The 22,733-nt window shown below is 40.9% G+C and overlaps 2 protein-coding genes across 14 annotated transcripts in view; one reads left to right on the top strand and one right to left on the bottom strand.

The window, feature by feature from the left end:
* Window positions 1-490: 490 nt before the first annotated feature.
* On the bottom strand, window positions 491-8,656 carry HIGD1A (HIG1 hypoxia inducible domain family member 1A). Its single transcript, XM_007075085.3, has 4 exons — window positions 8,542-8,656; window positions 2,944-3,054; window positions 2,176-2,310; window positions 491-1,502 (listed from the first exon to the last, which is right to left on the bottom strand). The coding sequence occupies exons 2-4, from the start codon at window positions 3,038-3,040 to the stop codon at window positions 1,453-1,455; spliced, it is 282 nt and encodes a 93-aa protein (XP_007075147.1). The 5' UTR covers window positions 3,041-3,054; window positions 8,542-8,656; the 3' UTR covers window positions 491-1,452.
* A 153-nt stretch (window positions 8,657-8,809) lies between these two features.
* Window positions 8,810-22,733, top strand: part of ACKR2 (atypical chemokine receptor 2) — a 59,764-nt gene continuing 45,840 nt past the window's right edge. For 2 of the 13 annotated variants that reach the window (XM_042956369.1, XM_042956366.1), the window contains exons 1-4: window positions 8,810-8,878; window positions 11,971-12,014; window positions 16,823-16,886; window positions 17,500-17,711. The gene's annotated coding sequence lies outside the window, so the exon portion shown is untranslated. The other 11 variants (XM_042956373.1, XM_042956370.1, XM_042956374.1 and 8 more) reach the window with 11 other exon arrangements.

The following is a 22,733-nucleotide window of genomic DNA, read 5'->3' as shown; positions in this document are numbered from 1 at the left end:
CAGGTTATACAGTCAGTGGTGAGTCAAGACCATGCTATAACCTCTTGTCTAATTTTATTAATTTACGATAACTGCTGCCACTCCTGCATTGATTTCACAAAGGCCAACTTTTGTAATACCTGTTGGCACCCACCACTTAACTGCCCAGGTTCTAATCCCAAACCAACAATCCTCTCTAGCTATGGGACCCTGGGTTGGATATTTATACTGTTCATGCCTCAGTCTCCTCCTGTTAAATAAGAATCATAGTTCCTATCTCTTAGGGTTGTTAGGAAATCTAAATGACATTATACATGAAAAGCACTTAGAGCAGTGTGTGGCACATAATAAATGTTCAATAAATGTTAACCATTATTCCTATTTAGTAAATATTTTTTAACCACAGTTCCTACCAAAGGTATAAGACATTCTCTCTTTTCTTGGAACTTGATCCTTGTGTTACTTTGAGGAATGATTTATTGTTTCCAAACTGAAAGAAATACAAGACGACTAATGTGTTCACTTACTTTAATAACACTACATTTACCATGTTATCACCATGGAATGTAAATTCAGGTTAGACAAGAAAATTCCACAAGTGCAATAAAGCATTCTAAAGTATACCAAAGTTTGTGTATAATGTCTGACCAAACCACCTTGCTGATAAATCACTAATCACTTCGATTATAGGTAATTTGTTACATTTATGATTCTTACAAAGAAAAATCAATTTCATACATTTAAAAAGTATTTTTCATTTACCTTAGAATTAGTACTTAAAACACACATTTCTATTTCAAGATGACATTTAAAAATTATTCTAATACAACAGCATAAATATAATTCTGCAATTATAAAAAAAGATAAACTGGGACCCATACTTAAGTTATTCTCATGTTTACATATGATGCTGAAATAAATACTACTTCTAAGCAGCTGTTATCAGCTTTTTAGGTTTGGTTTAAACACACACACACACACACATGTTCAGTTGTGGGGAAGCATATTCCATGCGCTGCTCTGAAAGGGGTCTAAGAGCCAACCAGCCCTAAAAACTGAAGTACTCAACCAGTCTGCAAAACAGGCAGAAAAAAGTTAAACAGGATTCCTACATAACATCAAAAGCATGTGATAATCTGCAGCAACTGGAAGGACTTCAGGATTGCCAAGTTCTCTTTACAACTCATTTCATCAGAAGGCTTTAAGAAGATGCATGTTTTACCACTAACAAGTACATTTAAAAGTGACATGTTTCTTTTGTGCTAATTTGACTCTCCGGAATGACCTAGCTAACTGGTCATTAGTAATTTGGTTACCAGGCATATTGAGCCTGCAAGAAAGGAAAACAATATTTAAATTACCATGTTATTGTCTGACCCATTCAAATCATTTATTTTCAACATAAACATATAAATTCAACATGAGATGTCTGGAGCAAGCACCACCAACAAAACCAAGACAGCTGCTCGTCTTCTAAGGTTTAGGTTTTGCCCAGAATTCCTTATACATGGAATAGCCCATTCCTAAAGAAAAAGAATGCTAGTTAAGCATTTAAATATTTACCGTGACATTAAGAAAATTGAAAACAGTTCATAAAATAGCTAAAAGTAGCATCCTGCTACCATGCGATATTTACAAGGGGAACAAGACCCTAAACTGCTTACACTCCTGCCTTCTTAAACTATTTACACTTCTAAAATTCTTTTATATAGTTTCCCAGGTAGCTCGGACTATTGAAATACTTGTTTTAAAGAACAATCAATGTTTATCTTACAACTTTAAAAGGAGTCACTCTTGCTACGTAACATCAAGTAAAGCCAATAAAAGAATGTAATACTTATATTAATAAAAATCTTTCCCACTGTCAAAAATTCAGTGAAATAGCAATCATATGTCTCTCCCAGATAATGGATCTTACTGGCAACCTATATACATATCTAGACTCCTCAGTGAAATTATAAGTTCCGTGATGCACAGAATTACCTTTTCTTTCTTTAAAATATTAGTAAGATATATTACAGACAGTAAAAATAGGTCACTACTGGAACTATTTTTATTAATCCAATTTTTATGTGAAAATAAATATAAGTGACATTTACAAACTACTTCAAAGTCAGCTACAAGCTGCCTTGTTTTATTTACAAAGAAATCTATTAATGGGAATTACAAACTTGAAAATTTCCTGTAGGAACCTACCAAGAGTCATTGCTCCCACAACAAAGCCTTGGGCTGCCACGCGCATGTGGATCAGATGAACAGACATTTTAGTATTTCCCCTGCTCTTCAATTTATATAGTCCATACGCAACGATTGCTGCAAACCCTGCCATTCCTGTAAAACCAATCGTCACAAGCATGTCATGCAAGGGGGCAGGGAACCAAAATGACTTTACTGTCAATCAATGTACTTTTGACTATTTTTATAAGGATGCTTTATGAGATCATTAATTAACATACAAATTGAGTTTTTAATTTTCCCCCCTCAAAACCAAAACTCCTTAATTGGCAGCAAAATAGTAGCAGATTCAGACAGTTAAGATCATCTTCAAAATGTGGGCTGTGGAGCCAGTAGATGCTTTAACAGTGTCAAGGGAACTTTTACTTTGTCCTATTTCCCTTCCTGAAGGGAATCAGTTAATATAGCAGAGACTGTAATAAATCATAACTGTGAGTATAATAGGTTTTTTTGAGTCTTGTGAGTCTTTCTAGCAAATCACTGGACTGAGGGTGATCTTCAGGTCCCCCAAAACAGTCGTTGAAATAAGAAAGAATCAATAAAAGAAGTCTGAATACACACAGAAGAACTTTTTATAGAGAGTTCTATCAGGCCAGTCTTACATATTTCAACAACATATGAAAAAAATATATGAAAATAAATGCTTTCAGGATATGCTTGATGAACTGACCGCATTTCTACTGCGCTAAAGCTTACAACAGACTGATTATTAGAACATCACAAGCTTACCGATGGGAACAAACGGTGCCTCCCTAGCTTTTCGGATAAGTTTAGATCCCTGATCTTCATCATATGAAGAAAGAGAAACATCTGTGCCGGTTGACATAGTGACTGAAGAATCTGAAAGAGAGTTTCCAGAGGTTCTGCAATTAAAAGGATCTAGAACACTGAATGGCTGGATGTACTTAAAATACTTAGTTTCCACATAAAAACCTAGTGTGTATCCACATGAAGTTTAAGAAGGATTTTTTAGAAACTAACTGTATTTTTAACCCATAGCTACCTTTAGGGAGGGCTGTAGTTATTCCCACCTACTGTTTTGATGTTTATCCAACACAACCAATTCCTTTTTAGCACCACGTCACTGATAACAGTGAAAACTTTTTTTTAACTGAAATAACTTTTGTCAATTAAAATAGTAGCTATTAATTTTCGGGCTATTTTCACCCTTAATCAACTTCAACTTAACAACTTCACTCAAACCAAACCAATACTCCTTACTGCTTCTTCAAAACGTTGGATATCCTACTAAGCACTTCTAAGTGTAATTTTCACTGCTTTCAACTGAGACTGACTTACTGACTCCAACATGCTACCTGGTTCATTTCTCACCTCTGAATAGTTTCCAACCTATTACAGTAATCTCTATTATTGATGGTGGCTGTTTTGGGAAAAAATGACAGTCTGAATAACCAAAATTTCTACTTTAGCTCATTATTAAGGACAAAGCTTTTATTTTATTTTTTGTTTTTTGTTTTTTTTTTTAGGACAAAGCTTTTATTTTAAATACAACTGCTAGAAATGCCTCTTTTTAAGCATAATTTATGTTCAATTGAACATAATATAGCCTTTTAGTTTTCTACTTAGGGTTATCATTTCTACCATCACTGCAGCAAATGAATAACTGCAGTGGCCAAAAACTGAATGGCCCCCAGGGCTGTTCTTAATTCATCTTTTTTTTAATGTTTATTTATTTTGAGAGAGTGAGCGAGCGAGGAGGGGCAGAGACTGAAGGAGAGAGAATCCCAAGCAGGCTCCATGTTGTCAGTGCAGGGCCCAATGCAGGGCTCGAACTCACAAACTGTGAGATCATAACCTGAGCTGAAACCAAGAGTCTGATGACTAATGGAATGAGCCACCCAGGACCCCCTTAATTCATCTTCTTAATGAATGAATATCTCCTAAGCTTCAGTTCTACTTCCCTTTCCATACCTTACATTTCCTGGGCCTCCCTCTTAAAAATTTCTACCTTCTTTTATATTACCCCTGTAAGTGGTACCAAAAAAGGCAAGATACTAACCTGATCATTATATGGATAGGGGAGGGGGGGCAGGAAAAAAAAGATTCACTTCCATTACCACAGAGACCAAAGACTCCATTCTCCCTTTTTCAGTCATATCCCTTTACACAGGAAGCTATTTAATAGGCGTTTCATCACAATGAGAAAGTAACAAATTCAGTTTCACCTTAGTCACAGTATATACTTCCTTCTTCACTGAACTGATTTAAATTGCCTGTAAACTTTACCCAAGATAAAATAAGGGAGTCAAACATAGTATGCAAGTCTCTGATTAGTGTCATTTACAGTAAAGTCAAAAGTCAACTGCCCATCCCACTACCCATATAACATCTCACCTTCATTTCTGGGTTTTTCAAGTGCACCATACTCCCTTCAGTAATAACTCTCACTCAACACTTTGCTATTCCAGGGTGTGTAAAGAGTAGGTAAGACCCTCAAAGAAAATCCAACTCTAGAGGGGGGCGTAGTGCTTAGTGTGAAAAGTGAAATCATCTTTCTAAACCCTCATCCCCATTGGGAAGAGTCCAATTCTGTCATCTGACAGAGAAGAAAACCTTAATCTAGAGTTGTGCAGCATCACACTGCTAAATAGGAGGAAACTCAGATTAGAACTAGACTTTCTCTTCTTTTTTTGTACTCCATCACCTGCTAATTGAATAAATCCCTACTTACTGAGCTTTTATTATATACAAGGTTCAACAAGCTCTAAGTTCAGGACGCTCACTGTATATGTGAAGAGTTAAAACAAACACTGAAATAATTAATGGTTAAAAATTAGATTTTTTTTTTTTTTAAGGGACACGAAAGAGCATGATTACTTGCCAAGAGCATAACAGAGACAATGAGAAATGAATGTAGAGTGTGGTATCTTTTAAATAAAGTAGGTTTGGGAACTTTCAGAGAAATATTTGAAACTGGCCTTCAAGAAACTACATAAATGGACTAGATGGAGAGATTAAACATTATATTTTAGTCCAGTATACGCTTATTTGTTGCTTTCAAAACTAACTATAAGCTTCTGAAAGGCCTAACAGCTCATCACAGATCTTCCTTCCACCTTTCTTGCCAACGGAATCCCACATTATAACCATATTAAATTTCTTAAAGATGTTCTCTATACCTCAGTGTCTCTGCACAAGCTGATTTCTCTGCCTAACACTTTTCCTTCCTTTCCATCTCCTTCAGATATTTTTCCTAGCTAACTCCTCCCATTTTTCGAGTTCTAATCTTTAAAAAAAAAAAAGTTTATTTATTTTGAGAGAGAGAAAGAATGAGCCAGGGAGGGACAGAGAGAGAATCCCAAGCAGGCTCCATGCTGTCAATGCAGAGCCGATGTGGGGGCTCAGTTCCACAAAACATGAGATCACAGCCTGAGCTGAAATCAAGAATCAGATGCTCAACCGAGCCACCCAGGCTCCCCTCGGGTTCTTATCTTAACTGATGGCCACTGGAAGTCTTCGACTTTCCGAGTTTATGATAATTGCTTCGGTTATGCAGTCCTATAGGACCTCATGCTTTCTCTATAAAAACTTTCTCGGAAGTATCTGCTTCTCTTGCTAGAATCCTTGAAGTCCTGCCCTGCTTATATCTATCTTCACTGCCTCACACACTTGCACATAGTAAGCATACCACAAAATATTTGTTGAATAAATTTAAAAATAATATACTGCAACAATTAAAGTTATTCTCGGGTATATTTTATTTAGGAATATTTAGTGAAAGCAGTAACAATTATACACATTTGTAGAGTTTAATTGGTCAGTAAGAAAAACGCCAAACTGTATGTACCCAGGTGCTTATTTAATTCTTATATTAAAGAAATGATAACATGAGTGGGGCTCGGTTCCTTGCAACCACAGGAACCTATTCTATAAAACTATTCTATAACACAATCCACTTTTAAAAACTAGCATCTTCTTTTGCAGATACATTCATTTTTTTCCATTTGCCTTATTTATTCCTAAACTAAGAAGTCATTTGGGAATTATCTCTAAAAGCAAGAAAGTCAGTAATCTTTCTTCTAATCTCTCACATCTGGATCACTATAATTGTTCAACAGGTCAATGGAGCAAAAGTTTTCTGTCTCCCTCTTTCAGGAGAGAGGGGATGGCAGTCTCTCTCCTGTACATAAAAGAAGAAAATCCATTGATCTCCATTCCTCACCTATGATGGAAGGTCATAGACGGGTAGGACATTTGATCTGGTTTTCAGAAAGTAATCCCTAGGGTAAGAATACGGGTATGGGGGAATAATTTGGTCACTATTTGCTTTAAGTGACTAATAACCTGTCTTTGATCAAGAACACCTTGTGTGCACATCTGAGGATAAAATAAAGAGGAATATTAAAAACTCAACAGTTATACCAGATTTATTGTACTATACTTCATATTACATTTTTAGATCATCTTATACATTCTAATATACTACATATTCATAACACTCCTTGCATGTAAGATTTTGATAATTCTCTTCCTAATTTTCATCTGAAAGTTTCCCAAATATTTATGATTTACAGCACATAAATTGAAAATGGCTAACTTTTAAAGTATCAGGATCAATAACTATGGATGATATAATTTGAGAATAACCACCGAGATGATTAATCCATGCCAAAAGCCTAGCTTTACAGACAGAAGAAGGGTTATGAAGGGTTATATGAACTGCTCAACACCAAGAATACATCTCTGGCAGGGTAAAATTAGAACCCAGATCTCCTGATACACAGTCCAGAGTTCTTCTGATTGACAATATATTGACAAAGCATCAATCTTATGATGCTGGTAATATAATCTGAAAAATATTAAAATCCATTCCCTAACAAAAGCTTGCATTTCTTTCTTTGAATTGTAAAAATATGCAAGTCATGCATAAAATTAAATGGAACTTCCTTCCCCAGTGACTTGACTCTTCCAACAATTTGAACTGTGCTTTGAATAGATTTTTTTTTCACTAGCACCACTTCTAGATTTTCCTTTATTTTAATTTTCTCATCTGCCCATAGCAATGAACCCAGATCTGTCAAAAAAGCTGAACAGGTACAAAAAGAGCCATTGATGACCAGATAGTCAAAGTCAGTTCGAAAACACTACTGTCTAAACTTACTAAGATACTACCAAAGACCTTTCCAAATGCATGGGAACCTAGAAAAGACATCAGGGAGATGATGTAACAGACTGAAGGATCTTCACAGCCCGTCATTTGGTCACAGGAACTATTAACAAGGGCTTCAAATTTTGATTTTTCATCGGTCACCTGTCAGCTCGCTTAAAATGGCTGCAAAGGTCCCACCCTGGAGATTCTGATTTATTGAGTCAGGGGCAGGGCGCAAGGAATCTGCATTTTAAGAAGCCCTCTTCATGTGATTCTGGGGCACAAGGAAGTAAGAGATTCCCTGGTATACAAGACTCAAACATGTTTGTCCTGCTAGGGCCTGGTACCACTTCAATCTGTCTGAACTTTTCAATCTAAACCGGTCATACTCGAAAGTGCCTGGGTACTTCCCGAAGCACAGATTCTTGCGGTGGGGATTACCCCATACAGGGAAACAGCTGCTGCCCACACCGGTACTAACAAGAGAAAGGAGACTAACACCGCCGAATCATTTCAGCGGCTCCCAATTCTAAACCCGCGCTGTTTTCTAATCTCTAACCGCCAGGCTTAACTTTCAGGAAGAAATTTAAATGCCTTCACAGATGTTTATACAGGGCCTGAGGCCTTCTTACCTCCCTAGGGTAAGAGAGGATCGCCAACGGTGGGAGGAAATACGGGGTCGTAAAGAAGGGTGAGGTCGTGTGGTTTTACGCTCTAAACCTTTAGAACCTCCTCCCCTGTCTCTTCCCGTGACCTTGTCGGGACTCTGCGGGCCGGAGCGCTCGCCCTCCCAGTCCCTCCTCACCACCTCGCGGGCCCACTCTCCAGAAGGCTCCCTGCTCCAGCTACCGGCTCCCTGAGGTCGGCCCCAGGCCTTTCCATGGGTCTCTCACTACTGCCTCTCCCCGAGTCTTCCCTCTCGGCCACGATTCACTCCACAAGCTTTGGTTTCATCCTCTCGTTGGCTCCGTATCCCCTCACCCGGCAGGCCGTCAGGCTTTGTCTCGGGACCCCCAACTTCCCCTGAACCACGAGGTCGGGCCTGAGACCCTCCAAGTACACCTCGTCCCGTTCAACCTGGGCATCGCCCCTTCCTCCCAGCCCCGCGGCCCCCAACACTCCCAAGGCGCTCTCGGCCCAGCCAAGCGCTGCACCACTTCTTCCCTCCCCACGTTCAGCAGTCCTCCGCTCCCAAGACTCCCTCAAGCTTCACTTGCCTGCAATGACTGGAACTCTTAAACTTCAGTCGGTTGTCAAGCTCCAACCGGTTTCAGGCTCTCGCCCACGCCCGCTGTAAAGCCGGCTTCTCTTTGTCCCGCCCACACCTGATCCTAACCAATCAGAAACCAGCGGCCGGCAAGCGAGGGTCCCGGTAGGGGCGTGCGCGTGCGCGGTGGGTGGGGCAGGTCCCGGATTGGCTGGGGGTGACGCGCGCCGGCTGTGGCTCAGGGTCCCCGGCTCTCGCGTAGGGATAACGTCAGGGGTGAGAGTTCGCCGTGCGAAGTTCACGCGAGGACTCCGGCGTCCCTGGCTCTTAGGCTGGCGGGACCTCAGGTTTCTCTCGCGTTTTTTCCCTCGTGCGGCGGCGGCTAACTCCGCGAAGGCTGTATCCCGAGCGCGGGCCTGGCGGGGACGGGCATGAGGGGTTTCGGTCGCAGCCAGTTCTTGGGAGGCTCGGGGGAGGACGTTCCGGCTTTCACGGGCGCCGACGGCGGCGGGGCGACGGAGCGCTCGATCCTTTCCGCTCGTCTAGTGGTTATCTGCTGCCACGAACGCGTGCTGTGGAGCCTCTCGTGGAGCCCTTGGGGCTTGCACTCTGGTGGGGGGCAGCCATTAGTTGCAAGCATGGGGTCACTAGAGCGGTGGTCTGACCCAGAACAGGGGAGGTTTCTCTGAGGAAGGCAGTGTCTTGAGGTGACAGTGAACTTCCAGGGAGGGAGCCTCTAGTTTGTTCGTATGATAGATAACCAGCATCTGGCGAGCTGATGCAAAGCGTCAACTGTGCCGTAGGGAATATATCTGTGACTAAATTAGAATCTCTTAATGTTGCCGTGAAGTGAGACAGGTTGCCAATGTTGTATCACACAGGTAGGAACCAAGTGCCGTGAGCTCCGGATTCTGAAACTCTTTTTGTCTCATGATTGAGTTAAGACACACGTAGGAAACATTCGTGTTATATATGCTGAATTGAAAACGTCATACCTTGGTTTTATTATGGTATGGCTTTCAGCTACTTGAAGGCACCTACTTGGTCTGGTTCACGCCCATATTTCCTGGAACAGCCTTGGAGCTCAGCTCAGTAGGAGCCCAGTGATGTTAAATGAAGACCTAAGTGATGCAGTAATTGTGGGGCTTCAAAAATAAGGGGGATAACCAGAGACTTATTTAGGATAATTAAAATGACAAAAGAGCCCGAGGGACTTGAATATGATGGTAAACCCGAAGTCATTAAGCCCCGTGATTCTGGAAATACAAAGGCTAATAATAGCAGCAGGGAGCTGAGCGTATTCATTCCTGAAGGGGATTTGTACAAATCAAAGGAATGTTAGCTTCATTTGCACATTTCCAGAGAGTGAGATTTGGGATGTGGGAGACTTGAGTGCCAGCCTCAGGCTAGCCACAAAGTAGTCTTGACCTTGGGTTTTACTTCTCAAAACTTCACTTTCTTCATCTGTGAAATGGGGGTAACAGTGGTGCGGTTAATGAGGAAAATGTAGGTAGAGTGTTAGCACAGTGCCTGGCATGAGAAGTGTGCACTCTTACTTTAAAAGTTCCTGTGCTGTGCGCATTGTGTGGAAAGAGGCAGACCCTGCCCTAGATGTATGAGAAATTCTCTCTTTCTGATTGGTATATAGAAGCCAGATCTTGGTAAATGATAATGATAAATATCTGAAATAATCAATGCAGAAGATTTTTTAATGGAGGTTATTCTGTTATACTTCTTTCCGTGTTGTGTTACAAGAAAACAGCAGTGACAGCTGAAAAACCATTACGTCTTTCATCATGCAGACCTAATTGATAGCAAATGTACATCATGTATTATTCTCCTTACTCTGTCATTTAGAAGTATAATTGATGCAGAAGACTTTAAAAAATTATTTGGGTTCTCATGCATTAAACTGACCTACTTGTAATTTATAGAAGGAAAGACAGCACAAGAAGTGTCTGCCTAATTTGCTAATTTCTGCCCTTTGGAGAGCCTTTGTAACTTATGTTCTAAGTAGAGGTTTACACACGATCAATCGTATCTACTGTAGGAGAAATGCGCTTCTAAACTCACGTCTATTTAAGCTGAGACCCAGTTTAAAGCTACACTACTCTTTTTTATATTCTTAAAACTACTTTGTGATCTTTATGGAATTTTTTCTAAAATTTTGAGAAAATTGGTAATAGCTACAGAAATTTTAAAACCAGAATTCAAAGTCACCTTCAGCAATTATATTTCTTGGTGTGTATATTTTGTTGGGTATTGTACTGGATTTAGAAGTTAAAGACTTAGTTCTTTCCCTGAGATGATTTACAGTCTGATTAGGTAGAATGAAAAGATACAGAAAAACACTAAAAACAGTCTATGGTAAGTGGTTTCAACACAGCCTCAGGTAGATACAGTGAGCGAGCAGTTTCAGAGAAGGCTTCTTGGGACTGGGGTTTGAGTGAGTAAGCTTTGAAGAATGACTAGCTTGTAAATAAATGGGGAGACTATTCCAGAAAGAGAAAACAGTGGGCAGACGAATAGCAGTAGACTATGGGATTGTAGCTCTCGCATGGACAGTGAATGGGGAAATGGCAAAATTTGTGACTAAAGCAGAGTCAGAATGATGGGAAGTAGGCTTAAGCTACATTGGGAAGGACTTTAAATGCTAATTAAAGAAGTTGCACAGTATTCTATCAGGTGGCCCTTGAAGGTTTGGGAGTAGGATGTTGACCAGAATAGTTAGAATATATTTGAGGTAGATGATAGTGTAGTAGAATGGTTAGAAAGGGAATATCAGAAAGTTAAAACCCATTCAGTGTTTAGCTCATTATATTATTTGTATTGAAGCCGTATCTGTGGTCTTAAGGATATGGAAGGCTGCCACATGCAGTGGCCTCATCCCTCTACCTCCTTGACAAGAACCACTATTTTGAAGCAACGATAGTTCTTACAAAGCAGTTCCCAGGCAGAATGGTCAGGGACCCAGACCATCTTAAAATCCATGTTAGAGGACTGCCCTGCAGGGCTACTCAATATGCCACAGCTCTGTACATTTTACATTTTGTAGATTCATGGAATAGTACTTAAGGTGTTTGTTTTAAACAAAAGTAAACTTCCCAGGCACATTAATAACATTTTAAAGTTTATTTATTTATTTATTTATTTTGGTAGAGAGTGGGGGAGAGGCAGAGAGAGGATCCCAAGCCAGCCCCATGCTGTCAGCATGGAGCCCGATGCAGGGCTTGAACCCAGGAACCATGAGATCATGGCCTGAGCTAAAGTCAGAGGCTTAACTGACTGAGCAACCCAGTGCCCCAAAAGTTTTGTTTAAAACTAGGTAGGAGCTTTTAAATAAACCAAGATTCTGTGGCAAAAGGTAATTGGGCCCCTTCCTGGACTGCTTATTTAAGTCTATCAAGTGTTTTATAAGAAATGCTATTTTTCCTCCCAGAAGGAGCAGCTGCTAATCGTATCAGGCCACCATGTTCTGCTCAGGTATGATAGTTTCTCTTTTTCACAAGTTATATATGCCAGAACATTAAGTCTGAGGTACCTAGTCCATCACTCTGCCCTTTAGGAAGAGTAGTTCTAAAATGCAATCTCAAAACTCTCCACATGGGGGGAAGTCAATGTCTCCTACTTTTATATCATTGGTTTCACTCAACTATGTAAAATATTTTTCTATTAGTAACGAGTATGGCAGTAGGATTTGTGTGTTTAGATAGTGATATTTTCTGTGGTGAACAAAAATATTATACTTGAAACATTTTAGTCTTGAATTAATTTTTCCACCAATGCACTAGGTATTATTATTGTTCTGGGCAGCAACATTCTTCTTTTAATTTTTTTTTTTAACGTTTATTTTTGAGAAGAGAGAGACAGAGCAGGAGAGGGGGAGGAGAGAGAAAGAGGGAGACACAGAATCTGAAACAGGCTCCAGGCTCTGAGCTGTCAGCACAGAGCCTAATGCGGGGCTCGAACTCACGGACAGCGAGATCATGACCTGAGCCGAAGTCGGACGCTTAACCAACTGAGCCACCCAGGCACCCCCCCCCCCCTTTTAATTTAATTTAATTTAATTTTATTTTATTTTATTTTATTTTATTTTGAGAAGCAACATTCTTCTTAAGAAGTACCAAGGGGGGAAAATGTGGTGGAGTGGAAAGGGGACTGGCCTGTGTCCCCAGGACTGCTACATGCATGTAGTTGAGAGACACGGGTTTGAATGCTGCCTTGAATGCTTATTACCATTATGACCTCAAACAAGTCATTTAGCCTGTTGGAACCTCAACGTTTCATCAACAAAATGGGGATATTAGTAAGTTCCTTAGAGGGATGCATTGTATGATCTAAATAACCCTATTTAGATCTAAATAACCCTATTTACCAAGAACAGTGCTTAGGATATATCAGACACTCCGTACATGATAGTTCCCCTCTCTAATTCAGTCCCCTTCCTCCTGCTGCCATATTCCTAAGCACTAGCCAGCAATGCAACCTTAAATCACTTTTCTTCTCTAGGCCTCTAAATGTCCTGAACTGTGCCATTAAGTCACACTTTTCATTTATCTTTGCTCAGCCTCACCTTCCATTCCCCTGATATCCCCACTAACCCTTTTCACTGAGAGCACTGAGAACTTCTCTTACCTCTTCCTTTGCTCCCACATCTGGACTTACCTGCATCCACCTCAGTCATTTCTTCTGGTCTTGAGTGCCTTCCTCCCACTGAACACCAATTCCTGTACTGGATTCCATCATTTCTTGCCACCTCATCTATCAATTGTTTGCTCTCTCTGTAATTGTGTTTGCTCTCTCTTGTTATGGGCTTTTCCTACCCAAGACTCTTCTACTTATAGAAAAAGTCCCTTCCTAGCTCCTTCATCCTTCCTGTAGTTATTTTTCTATTTTCTCTCTCCCAGGTTTAGGAGGAAAAAAAATATGTGTGTTATTTCCATATCACTCTTTGCTCAACCCACAGGTCTCTATTACTGTCACTACTGAGACTACAATAGTGAAGAACATCTACTCTCTTTTTTCCTCTTGGGATCATCTCATGTACCCTCATGGTTTTTTACTGTCGTCTGTATACTGATGCTCTCTTCTCTCTCTGCCATACTTCTTACCTGAGCTGTAGAACCCTACACTCAGTTGTGTGTTGGACATCTCTACCTCAGTATTCCACCGATTCTACAACATGTCCATAAGTGAACTGGATTAATCATCTCTTTCCCCTCCTTCCCCCTGCTGTGGACACTCCCCTCCCAATAAGCCTGCACTTTCTCCTAAATTCCCTGACTTGGCTGGTGGAACGGCTATCCATCCCATTAACCAAATATGAAACCTGGGTAAATCCCTGACACAACTTCCTCCTTTCTCCACATCCAGCCCATGACATCTGAGCAGAGGACTGAACGACGAGGGGCCAGCCCTATGAAGCTCTGTGGGGAGATCTAAGGCAGGGATGGCACTCTGCCTTTGCTCTCATGGTATTCTGCTCTGACCAAACTGGCCCAGATTTGCCTGACTCCTGTATGCAGTGATGTTAAGAGGATTATTTATACAGGAAAACTTTTTAAAAAAAATTTTTAATGTATATTTATTTTTTAGAGGGGGGAGGGGCAGAGAGACAGAACCCAAAGCAGGCTCCAGGCTCTGGAGTGTGAGTGGGGAAGGGGCAGCCTGCTTCAGATTCTGTGATTCTTCAGATTCTCCCCTGTTTGCTCGTGCTTGCACTCTCTCTCTCAAAATAAATAAATAAACATTTCAAAAAATTTATATAATTTTATATTCCATATAGTTTGTTGTTAAATATGCCCTTCAGTAGAGAATATTCGGTTTTATATCTTGATTTTTTAAGTTAGAAAACTTACAATCTTATATAATCTATATAACTAAAAAGATTGACTTATTTTTATGATCTGTATTTGCACAGGTATGTTAATAGGTTATACAAAAACAGAATTGATCACTGGAAGCAAAAGCTTTCTGTTTTCCCAGGCAAACAACTCTTTCCACCAGGAGGGATAAACATAATTTTCTGCGTGGGCTCCCTAGCTGCTTCCTGGCACTCGATATGATGTTGAGTACTGTGGTCACATGTGAACATTGGGTTACAAGCACCCTGGCAGGAGAGCCTCTGTTACGTGTATCTTTGTACCACCCACAATGCTAACCTAGTGGTGTCCTGCACATAAGCCTCCAGTAGATACTGGCTGAATGACTCACTGTTGTCTCTCTGCAGAGGTCAGTTCCTCAGTTCAGTGACGCAGGTTGCATTTCAGCTACTGGGGCTGCAATATCCAGGTGGGGGCTGTGGACTCCTGTAGCCTCTTAATTCTCTTGATCACCCACCGTTTACACAGTTGCCCTTTCAGAACCCTCCTCCCTTCTCCCCCACTGCTTTGGATGGTGATTGCTTCTCTTCCTCCCCTTACTCTATATCTCTCAGCAATGATTTAGGGCCATTTTTACAGTCTGCTCATTCCCTGAGAATGAGGTACCTCTTCTGGGAGATACTGCCATCCTCAATGGCACTGCAAATAGGTTTGTGTTGACTGATCTCCAGGCTCTCCAAGTCATTTTGCCCTTATCCTGATTACAAGGCACCATCTGTCTCCATGGCTTAATGAATCGAGGGCTCATAAATATAGCTGATATCTAAATTAGATCCAAATCACAGTGAAGAAAGGATAATAGTCTCCTTTGCCAGAGATGGGTGGGCAATTACTTTTATAGCTTTGGAGAAAAATGGATTATGCAGATACTTCACTCAAATTGGTGGCCCTGAGTCACTGTCCCTATATGCTGATGCTTTTGCTCAGGGACAGTAACTTGCCTGCCCTGTTTCAGGAGAAATAGAAAGATTATCTACCTGACCCAAGTTCACTCAGTGAATCAGCAGTCAGATTCTAGCCATCATAGTCCTTCTGCTACTTTGGCTTATGAGGGTCAAAAGAATTTTTCAAGCATGAAGAATATTAAAATAACAGTTAAAAAACTGACCTAGTAACCTTGGTTTGTTGCCTAATGCAGTATGGCTGATAAGAAGGAAATCCCTTGCAGTGAGATGGCTGAGTGTTAAGTGTACTACACAGGTTGTGATTTTTCTAGAAATTGCGGGGGCGGGGGGTGCTGTTAAACAGTTTTAAAAGATCTATTGCCACTTCTGGTGAATTTGTTCTTACAGTCAGTGGGATCTGGAATCCTTGAGATCCATAGGCTACAGTGAGTGAGTTGTCTCTGGCCTCCCCCTTACCTGCAAGTATTTTACACCAGAAGGAAGCAGAACCACATGCAGCTACCCAAACAGCCTGTGCTACACCAACACGTGTATATGCTCACTGCCTACCATTCTCTAGGCACATTGCCATACACTTGACATATCCACGTCTCTGATCATTAAAGCAGCTCTATCATGTAAATATTATTATCCCCATTTTATACGTGAGGAACCTGGGGATCAACATAATTAAGTAATTTTCATGGGTTTCCATTGAGGCAGAGGCAGGATTTGAACCCAGTCCTATTTAGCTCATGTTGTTTCTGCAATGCTTTCTTGCCGTTCAGTGCATTTTTTTGCCCTCCCTATGCTTATTCTCTGTCTCCTCTTCTGTTTCCCTTTCAGAATCCTTATCAATCACAAGGGTTTTTTGAAATATAAAAATGTGTGTATATATTATATGTACATATATGATATATTCACAACACATGTACTTTTATATCTATATACCCATATAGATGTAGATATTTATAGACAGATATAAATAGATATATAGATGTATATAATATTAAATGAGGAAAGATATACCCCTCAAATGTTAATGGTTGTTTTATCTGAGTAGTAGAATAATTAGTGATTTTCATTTTTTCTTTGTGTTTTTGTGTCTTTCTCAAACTAGTATTATTGTCATCAGGAAACAGTTTTTTAAATCTTTCACATCCTTTCAAATTCATATGCTACTACCTTTGTGAGTAAAATCTTTCCTGATCTCCACACTAATGCTACTTTCTCTTTTGAAACACACTCTCCCCAGCACTTTTTTTGTAAGATTAGTTACTTATTTTGAGAGAGAGAGGGAGGGGGAGTTGCAGAGAGAGAGGAGAGAGAAAACCTCAGGCAGGCTCCAAACTGCCAGCGCAGAACTCAGTGCGGGGCTCAGACCCATGAACTGTGAGCCCATGACCTGAACTGAAATCAAGAGTACGATATTTAACCGGCAAGAGCCACCCAGGCGCCACTCCCCAGCACTTTTATTGTCTTGGGTCATTTCCAGCATTTTGCTTTGTATTCTGTGTAACCACAGGTCCCCAGGTCCCACAAATTGATAGAGGAAAGGAGTCGGGGAGGCGCAGCTAATGATAAAAAAGGTAACCAGAATAGCTGTTGCTCCATTAGGAAAGCTAGAATCTTCCTGCTGTATCCACTATATCCCAGACTTTTTGGTCTCATCCCCTCCCTGTGGTCCTGGCCATGTCTCTTCCACATTGCTGTTCCTATGACCTGAGTCAGCCATGATGCTCACTCTGTGTGTGATGCTGTCCCCTCTCCTTCACTTGGTACCAAGCTAGGCCCCATTATTCCATCAGCCTCACACCATCTAGACTGTGCCTCTACCCTTCATCACTTTGCTGAAGTGGGACCATCTCCCACCCAGGTTGTACCTTTTAAAAGTTATTCGCCTTCCCCTCATTTTCTTAATCTCTGATATAACCTATTGCACGATGACTCATGTTTTCCGGCTCCTTAATACATCCCCTCCCCAGCCTCCTTGCCTAGAAGAACTTGCCCTGAGATTAGGTTGGGAGCCAAAGAAATCTGGCCCAATCCTTCCCTCTCCTTAGTCAGGGGCCCCAGATGGAAGGGTGCACAACCACTCTCTTGTCTGGGAGATCGAGCTGTGATTTTGTTCTATAATTTATTCTAGTGTCTCTCTGCTGGGTGGCTTGTTAGCCTTCATCTCACCAGTCATTCCCTTTCCAGGAAGGCCTGTCTGCAGCAACCAGAACTGGAAGCCTGGTGGCCCGCTTGACATGCCCTGTGCTTGGGTAGACAAGCAGAAGCAACCCTGCTTGGGCTGTCATCAGTCCACCGTGTCCTCTTCTAAGCCTCTCCATTAACTTCTTGGACAGGAGCTGAGGACCAGTCAACTTTGTACACTCTGTGCACTCTGAAGCAGCTCTTAACATAGGATGGTAAGAGCTCCGTAAACTTTTGCAGAAGGAATTACTGAAATCTATTGAATTTTGTGCTCTGCTTTTCTTTCTTAACATTATTGCAGCAAACAATCAAATAAAGATGATTAGTCCCACTTTGTTCTATACTAAGTATATCACACTTATTCTAACTCCATGTCTTATTTGAGTTTTAAAACCTTGAGATATAATTCATATACGGTAAAATTCACCCCTTTAAAGTTTACAGTTTAGTGTTTGTTTTTTTTTTTTAATGTTTATTCATTTATTTTTAAGGGGGGAGAAAGAGAGAGACACAGCTCAGGGAGGGGTAGAGAGAGGGAGACACAGAGTCCAAAGCAGACTCCAGGCTCAGAGCTGTCAGCACAGAGCCCGACGCAGGGCTCGAACTCACAAACCATGAGATCATGACCTGATCCGGAGCCAATGCTTAGCTGACTGAGCCACCCAGGTGCCCCTGGCATCCTTTAACTATCACTCCCCCTTGCCCTCTCTACCCCAGAAGCCTCCAGTGACTATCAATCTACCTTCTTTCTCTATAGATTTGCCTGTTCTGGACATTTCATAAAAATGGAATCATGTGACATGGACCTTTGTATCTGGTTTCTTTCACTTAGCATAATGTTTTCAAGGTTCATACATGTAGCATGTATATGTGTTTCATTAATTTTTGATGGCTAAATAATACTCCGCTGCATGGATATTTCACATTTTTGTTTAGCCATTCATCAATTGATGGACATTTGGATTGTTTCTGCTTTTTGGCTGTTATGAATAAAGTTTTATTTATTTAACAAATCATGTTTTTTTTTCTCGAGACCTAATGATTTCAATTTTGGGGGTATATACACCTTGGTGGATCATATGGTAACTCTATGTTTAACTTTTTAAGGAACTGCCAAATTGTTTTCTAAAGTAGCTGCATCATTTTACATTCCAGAAGCAATGTATGAGGGTTCCAGTTTCTCCACATCTTTACAAACGTGTTATTGTCCATCTTTTTATTATAACTATCCCAGTGGATATGAAGTGGTATCTCATTGTGGTTTTGATTTGCATTTCCCTGATGGCTAATAACGTTGAGTTTCTTTTCATGTGTGCATTGGCCATTTGATATTTTGGTAGAACAGTAGAACATCCTCCAGACTGATACAAAGGGCCTATGTAATCTATTGGCCAGTGAGAAACAGGGCATGCAGTCTGTCCAGTATGCCTTGGGGTGTGGCCCAATAGCCCTTGCCTGAGGTGGCACTGGGGACAGTCCTTAGCAGCCGTGGGTCGGAATATTTTAAAGGCAAATGTAATCTTTTTACTATTTCCCAAATACTTCCGGGACCTCTGCATCCTGGTCTACAGTGGACCTATTCTACTGCATCACATGGAGTCCACATTTCCTCCAGCAGAAGGGCCCTGCCCAGGCTAGTGCACCTGCTCCATGCTCGCCTGGCAGTGTGGGTGGGGAGTGAGTGGACACGTGCCATACTTGGACAGCTGCATCAGGTTTAGTGCGTACACCCCAGTTATCTTTCCATAGGTCTGCTCCCCACAAGGCTCTATTTCACACAGCCCAGCTTCCTTTGTGCCTTTGCGGGACCCATGTTGTCAACCCTTTTCATGCTGCCCAGCTGTCAAGTAGCCAAATTGGTGAGCATGGGTTCATGCATCAACACAATCCATAATGCCCTCAACTCTGCCCAGTGACTACTTTGTCTAGTTCCTACTTTAAAACAAAGTACATTGGGTCTAGTTGGATGGCAGAGGAATGCCAAATCGGCAGGTTTCCCTGGCAACTGCCATCAGTATACCCTGTGTCCTCTGAAGGCAAGCCTACCCTTTTCTTTACTTAGCGGAGGGGACACATAATGGCAGCAACTTCTGGAAGTTGGGCTGGATTGACATAAGTGACCAGCCCTAGTAATGAGTGCAGTTCATGAGACAGCAGGCTGGTATTGAAGTGCTCCTCTGCAGTAAGTAAGTGTGCCCTTTCTGGAAGGTGCTTACCTGGGCACAGGCACTCTTAGGTTTGTGGAACGTGTCCTAAATCCATCCTCCTATTGGCAGAGAGATTTGTATCACCACAGGCAGTTCAGCAGTCAGTCCTTCCCTGTGTGCAGTGCAAGATAGACAGCTAATAGTTGTTTCTCGATGGGACTATACCTTGTTTCTTTTCAATTTCTTGAGGCTTGTTGTATGGCCTAACATGGTCTGTCCATGTTAGAATGTTCCATGTGCACTTGAGAAGAATGTGAATTCTGTTGTCATTGAGTGGAGTGTTCTACTTATCTGAGTTTCTAGTTACTCACTTTTCACCTGATAAAACACTGGTCATCCTTTGAGTTCCAGGTCCAAAGGATCTTGTCGGTCAGGCCTTCTTAAGTCGGTCACCACTTAAAACATACAGTTTCCTTGTTTGAACTTCCATCACTCATAACTGTGGTATATGGATAGACCAACACCATAACGGTATTATAAATTCCATCAAAAGTCAGTCTTTCTGTACTCGGATGTTACGGGTTTCTTTTGTGCAGGGACCATGTCTTAACTCTTATCTCCACATCCCTGAAAACTTAACTTTTTTTTTTTCAAGAATTAAATTTTTTTCTTCTAAAAAAACGGAAGCAATAAATCATAAAAATATCCTTGAAAAAAAGTCTTTGAAAATAACTTTTCATCTCTTCCAGGGGAGGAAAATCCATCACCTGGTTAGCACCAGGTGGTATCAGTAGTTGATTGATGTTTTTCTTTTTTTTTTTTTCTTGATTTTTTAAAATTTACATCCAAGTTAGTTAGCATATAGTGCAACATTGATTTCAGGAGTAGATTCCTTAATGCCCCTTAGCCATTTAACCCATCCCCCCTCTCACAACCCCTCCAGTAACCCTCTGTTTGTTCTCCACATTTAAGAGTCTCTTATGTTTTGCCCTTTCCCTGTTTTAATATTATTTTTGCTTCCCATCACTTACGTTCATGTGTTTTGTATCTTAAAGCCCTCATCTGAGTGAAGTCATATATTTGTCTTTCTCTGACTGACTAATTTCGTTTAACATAATACCCCCTAATTCCAGCCACATAGTTGCAAATAGCAAGATTTCATTCTTTTTGATTGCTGAGTATACTCCATCGTATATATATATACCACATCTTCTTTATCCACTCATCCATCGATAGACATTGGGCTCTTTCCATACTTTGGCTATTGTTGATAGTGCTGCTATAAACATTGGGGTGCGGGTGCCCCTCTGAAACAGCATACCTGTATTCCTTGGGTAAATACTTAGTAGTGCAATTGCTAAGTCGTAGGATAGTTCTATTTTTAATTTTTTGAGGAACCTCCATACTGTTTCCCAGAGTGGCTGCACTAGCTAGCATTCCCACCAGCAGTACAAAAGAGATCCTCTTTCTCTGCATCCTCACCAACATCTGTTGTTGTCTGAGTTGTTAATTTTAGCCATTCTGACAGGTGTGAGGTGATATCTCATTGTGGTTTTAACTTGTATTTCCCTGATGATGAGTTATGTTGAGACTTTTTTCATGTGCTGGTTGGCCATCTGGCTGTCTTCCTTGGAGATACTTACCCATTTCTTCACTGGATTATTTGTTTTGGGGTGTTGAGTTTGATAAGTTCCTTATAGATTTTGGATACTAACCCTTTAACTGATACGTCTGTTGCAAGTATCTTCTCCCATTCCGTCCGTTGCCTTTTAGTTTTGCTGATTGTTTCCTTGGCTGTGCAGAAGTTTTATTTTGATGAGGTCCCAATAGTTCATTTTTGCTTTTGTTTCCCTTGCCTCTGGAGACGTGTTTAGTAAGAAGTTGCTGTGGCCAAGGTCAAAGAGGTTTTTGCCTGCTCTCTTCTCGAGTATTTTGATGGCTTCCTGTCTTACATTTGGGGCTTTCATCCATTTTGAGTTTATTTTTATGTATGGTGTAAGAAAGTGGTCCAATTATATTTTTCTGCATGTCACTGTCCAGTTTTCCCAGCACCACTTGCTGAAGAAACTGTCTTTATTCCATTGGATATTCTTTCCTGCTTTGTCAAAGATTAGTTAGCCATACGTTTGTGGGTCCATTTCTGGGTTCTCTATGCTGCTCCACTGATCTGTGTGGGAGATACAGGAGAGAAGCATCAAAGGAAAAGACTTCAAATTGGAAGGGCTGGAGAAGATGCAAGGCCTTAGGACATGTTTACACAGCTGAACGTGGCTGTGGCTCCTAAGGAACACCTAGACCCATTAACATTGTCCAGAGCCAGATCCTCCTTCACACCTGACCCTTCCTAGTGTTATAGAACCCAATTAACTTGAAATTCAACCTTGAAAAGCTAAACCATTAGATTGATTAACACACTTGCTTAGCTGATTTTATGCACATAGTCTTTAGCAATTATCCTAATAAAAAGAAGCTTCATTCTGGAGTTGGGGCCTCATTCCCACTCAAGTATGAGGACCTTCACTTAACTGCACTTTGTTTGTGGACTCATCTTTTGCGACTCTGGCCATACTCCCTGCAACAGATCTGAGTGTTTTTGTGCCAGTACCATACTGTCTTGATGATTGCAGCTTTGTAATACAGCTTGAAGTTCGGGATCTTGATGCCTCCAGCTTTGGTTTTCTTTTTCAAGATTGCTTTGGCTATTTGGGGTCTTTTCTGGTTCCATACGAATTTCAGGATTGTTTGTTCTAGCTCTGTGAAGAATGCTGGTGTTATTTTGATAGGGATTGCATTGAATATGTAGATTGCTTTGGGTAGTATCAACATTTTAACAATATTTGTTCTTCCTATCCAGGAGCATGGAATCTTTTTCCATTTGTGTGTGTGTGTGTGTGTGTGTGTGTGTGTGTGTGTGTGTGTGTGTTCTTCAATTTCTTTCATAAGCTTTCTATAGTTGTCAGTGTATAGATTTTTCACCTCTTTGGTTAGATTTATTCCTAGGTATTTTATGGTTTTTGTGCAATTATAAATGGGATTGATTCCTTGATTTCTCTTTCTGTTGCTTCATTATTGGTGTATAGGAATGCAACT

This window comes from Panthera tigris, chromosome C2 (genome assembly GCF_018350195.1).
Source record: "Panthera tigris isolate Pti1 chromosome C2, P.tigris_Pti1_mat1.1, whole genome shotgun sequence".
Classification (NCBI taxonomy): domain Eukaryota; kingdom Metazoa; phylum Chordata; class Mammalia; order Carnivora; family Felidae; genus Panthera; species Panthera tigris.
This window is presented reverse-complemented; position numbering and strand designations above follow the sequence as displayed.